We start from the raw sequence: 4,907 nt of genomic DNA on the forward strand, positions 1-4,907 counted from the left end.
AGATGGAGATATCTTTTATTTTTGTGTGCACATATAAAATTATTCCATTTAGATGCAGAGAAAGGATAATTTAATTGTCACTTACTACTCCCTGGATTCCTTTACACTGAAAATATTGAATCTGGGTGTAAGGTTGTACAAATCCAAAATGCTGCCCATCCATCTCCAAGACCAGTCCTGCTATCCATTTCCTCTGCCACGAATCCAATTTGGGATTTAAGTTTCAGCTTGATAAGCATATTCTGTTACCAGCCATTGTGTTTGGATGCTGGATATTCAAGAACACATAAGTTACAGAGAATTGCTCTTGAAGAGGTCACTGTCTGGTGGGAGAGGCAGGCACTTTGACAAATAATCACAACCACATGTGACACTTATTAATATAGAGGTATGCTCCAACTGCACTAAGAAACAGACACATGAACAAGTCAAAACCTCATCATCATTTTCAACATTTATTATCTTTCCTCATGAAGTAACTCTATGTTGCGTCCCTCTATGTCTAGTTCACCAGTGTACTAGAATAGTGGTAAACATTATGATCTCTCATCTCATAAAGCTTCCCATTTAGGAAGAGAAACAACTTTAAACACTTTTAAACACACAAGTACACACGTATAAGTATATCTGAGTGTATAGTGTATGTGTGTGTGTGTGCGTGTGTGTGTGTGTGGTCTGTGACAAATAGGAAAACCAAAGGTTGCTACAAGACAACAGCAGGAAACGCAATTAGATTTTCAGCTGTCACGGAAGGCCCACTGAGGAAGTAATATTTAAGCTGACACCAGAAATACGAATAGGACTTAGTCAGATGAAAGGTCAGGTGGTGGGAGAATAAGATAAATTAAATGGCATAGCCCTGCAGAAGTCTGGTCCTGCTGAGCATTAAGAGCTCAGCTAGTTCTACGCAGTGGGCTCCTGGTGCCCTTTACCACTGTTAATCTGTGTGACAGAAAGCCTCTGGCTTTGGGATGAGGGCACACTTTGCCCTGATCAAGAGCCAAAGTCATTCTTTTTTCAGGGAAAGGACAATGGTCCATATTGATCTCTCCGTTTCCTGTGCAGGATTCTGTTGCATACCCTCCACAGTCTCTTCCATGTCTTTTCTACACAACTCCCAGATGTTCTGTGTCCTCTTGAGAGCATCACTGCTCCTGCCCACAGTGCAACCCATCTCACCCTGTCACTGGTACTGGCCCAGGTCGCAGCCGGCACTCGGAAATGTGGCCTGGATGTTCTCCTTTTTGATTTCCTTGGCTGAGCAGAATGAACAAACATCCAGGCACCAAGTTTTGAGAAAGAGTGCATTCTAATACTACTTTACAGTTTTTCTTAGAGAAGGAGGATCAATGAGGCTAATAGACCTTGCTTCCTAGAATATATTGGTGATGGTTGATAGAGCTGGTCGATCCCATTCAAGAGACTGAGGAAGCCTTCCCCATTCAGGTGAAATTCAGACCCCAGTCACTGCCTAGAGACCAAATTCAACTTTTCAGTAGCAGAAAACAAATCACAAACTACACATCTTGAATACACACAGCCACCAAACTCAACTCAACAGTAATTAAGAAGAAGGGCAGGAGCAAATGAGCAGCTCTTGATAGAGCAGCTGGGAGATGGGCAGGAAACAGAAACTGTCTCAGTCTTGAAGGTACATGCTTTGTAAATTGCAACGTGACTACAAAGAACTCATTACACATTACAAAGCACACACACATTTTATAAGGTTAAAGTACCGTTTCTAACTCCACAACTGCACATATGTGAATTTGGGTTGGCGTGTGGATCCTGCTACCAACTCGCAGCCAAGACAGCTGACTCAGGCTTTTAAGTTTTATTTTTTCCTAATCTTGGCTGGCCAGAGCCCAACTCTTCTCAGCCCTCGCACCACAGCGCCTCACCCACCACCAGCCCAGGCTTCCGGACAGCGGGGATAAAACATGCCTGGAAAACGTCCGCCCCACCGGTCTGCAGAGCTCCAGCCCCGCCTGCCCTTGTACTCCCGCACCTTGGAGTCATGAGCCTCGGAGCGGACTCCCGCGCCTCCCGCTCCCGGCCCAGCCCCGGCCTGCTGCTCCTGGGGCTGCTGCTGCTGCCAGCTGTGGTCGCCCGCATCATAGGTGAGAACAGAAGCCAGACTGGGAGGGCCCGGGGGCGGGGAGAGATGCCCGCAACCCCCGGGGCTGGGGCGGAGTCCTTAGCTGCCGGCGATCCAGGCTGCGTGTGACTGAGCACCTGTTAAGTATGCAGGCTCTGTGCCAAGTGCTGCTCTGTGCAATATTACTTATTTACGGAGGTAGGTGTAGATTGTCGACGAGGAAATGAAGGCCAAATGCAGTGAGAAAGATCCCTAAGGAATGTTTGGCAATTCTTGGAGTCACCCATCCCTACCCCACTCTCATCCACCCCCCCCAAACCCCATTCCCCAGCTGCCCCTGAAGAAGGAGATGGGGACCTGCAATGCATGTGTGTGAAGACCACCTCCCAAGTGCACCCCAAGCACGTCATGAGCCTGGAGGTGATCCGCGCCGGACTCCATTGCCCCACCTCCCAACTGATGTGAGTCCTCGCACGTGCACCGCTTCTTGCCCCCCATCCGCTGTCTCCTCAACCCACTCCACCCAGAGCCTAATCCCACGTTCAGAACTATCCACTGACAGGCTCCTCTCTTCTCCTTTCCCTGGCAGAGCCACTATGAAGAATGGGAGGAAAATTTGCCTGGACCCACAAGTCCCCACGTATAAGAAAATAGTCAGGAAACTTATAGAGAGTAAGCTACTAGCTGTCTAAATCTGCACATTTGCTAGATAATGTGTTTTGGTTTTTTTCGTTTTCAATCTAACTGTGGAAAAATCTAATATTTTTATTAACCTTCAAATTCTAAATAAAGAAAATAAATCAAGTTGTGGTTTATTCAAAATATTTCTTAATAGAGCAAAGAAATCGTGTTAACACATCACAATTTATTATAAGAAAAAAATCTCCAGAATTTTAAGCAAAAATATATTTTGGAAAATGGTTGGTTTAATAAAAACTGGTTTTGTTTGGCTGAGACATATTTTCATATTTACATGACTGCATTACTTGATGGCTACTTATTTACATATTGATGTTATAATTAGCTTTGTCAATAAATATTAATAGCACTTAAGATTTACTGGACTGTTTTAAAAAACAAATAAATCAGACATTGCTCTTATTCCCTTAAGATTCTACCTCAGCATTACAAAATCAATAAAAATAAAACCAGAATCTCTACTACTTAATGGAAATATACTGATATTTTCCAAAGAAGGACATTAAAATAGTTTACTCTTTATTGGTCCTTAATGTTGCCATTTCACAAAAATGAAATGTTAAGAACAGTTCTTGTACCCATATTACTGCCTGTAATGAATCCTGCATTTGTCAAACCTACAGAATTGGTTCATATTACATTCCATTAAATACCATGAGTGTTGCTCTAAACATTAAAATGTCTTGAATAGATTATTTTTCTCAGTATTCTCATGTTTAGTAAAGCCTCATGTTCAGTTAACCACTGTTCCATGAATCCCTTCCCATTAAAGATATTGAAATTACATGTTAAACAGCTGTAGAAACCAGGACAGGTGCAAGATTGTATTAATATTTTCATTCATGCTTTAGGAAGACACTACTACTATACTTTGGGAAGAAAGGAAGTTGTTGAAAGATGGATGTGTTAGGTATTGTTTCTATAATAAATTACCATAATCTCAATGGCTTAAACAACACAAACTTATTACCATACAGTTCTGGAAGTCCCAAGTTCAAACTGGGACTTACAGGTTAAACTCAAAGTGTCTTCAGGGCTGCATTCCTTCTGGAGGCTCTAGGGGAGAATTCATTTCCGTGTCTTTCTCAGCTTCTAGAGGCCACATACAGCCTTCAGCTCATGGCCCCTTCCTCCATTTTCAAACCACATCACTACAACCTCTGCTTCTGTTGTTGCCTCCAATCCTTCTACTTCTTATACCCTGCCTATCTGTTAAAAAGACTCTGATGATTATGTTGGGCCCACTTGAATAATCCAGGATAATATTCCCATCCTTAACACATCTTCAAAATCTTTTTTGCCGTATAAGGTAACGTTTTCACAGGTTCCAAGAACTACAGCATGGAAATTTCAGGGGGAGTGTCACATTATTCAGCTTACCATAATGGGCAAGAAGGCAGAATCTAGTTGTGGCAGGAGAAAACTACAGAGCTAATGTAATTTCAACCTAATGCGGCAATGTTTGTGTGGAAGGAGGAACTGGACTGCTAAGAAAAAAATGGAGAATGGTACAATTCAGTTTCCATGGAGGGTGGAGATGGGAAGAGGTTTTGACAAACTACTTAAATAGACACTGTTTATAGAGACTTCTGAATTACAACAGTATCATCTGAATTTCCACACCCACTTTACCTGTTAGGTAATATTATTTGCATTACAGAGTTGAGATAACAATCTCAGAAAAGTTAAGGAATCTCCCAAGGCCACAGTTTGTTACAGGCTGTTGAGCAGTTCAGTCTGACTCCCAACTCCCAGCTCTTGTGTTCACACTAGGCCAGTAAGATGTCAGCTAATTCTTCATAGAGGTAGTGTCCCATAAACCAGCTCTTGAAGGTGAAGTAGGAGTTTCCCAGGAGGCAAAGGGAAGAACGGGACTACTGCAAGATGAAAAATAAGTAGATAGACACAAGATCATTAAGTCCTCAGCACATTTATTGTTCTGCTGAGTAGGAGTGTCTCTGCGGACAGTGAATTACGGTCTCCCAACTTGTTTTCATCCATTTGGTGTTTTTCTCCGTCAGGCCACCTTATGCACAGTCGTTTGAATTATCTTTTGAAAACACAGACACTTCCTTGCAGAAAACCTTCAAGGTCAAAAGTCCTGAGCATG

General features: G+C 42.7%; 1 protein-coding gene across 1 annotated transcript; it reads left to right on the plus strand.

The window, feature by feature from the left end:
- Nucleotides 1-1,935: 1,935 nt before the first annotated feature.
- On the plus strand, nucleotides 1,936-3,739 carry LOC308496122 (platelet factor 4-like). Its single transcript, XM_081044852.1, has 3 exons — nucleotides 1,936-2,120; nucleotides 2,430-2,559; nucleotides 2,688-3,739. The coding sequence occupies exons 1-3, from the start codon at nucleotides 2,018-2,020 to the stop codon at nucleotides 2,788-2,790; spliced, it is 336 nt and encodes a 111-aa protein (XP_080900978.1). The 5' UTR covers nucleotides 1,936-2,017; the 3' UTR covers nucleotides 2,791-3,739.
- Nucleotides 3,740-4,907: the final 1,168 nt, after the last annotated feature.

Source organism: Rhinolophus hipposideros, assembly GCF_964194185.1.
Source record: "Rhinolophus hipposideros genome assembly, chromosome: 1".
NCBI lineage: Eukaryota > Metazoa > Chordata > Mammalia > Chiroptera > Rhinolophidae > Rhinolophus > Rhinolophus hipposideros.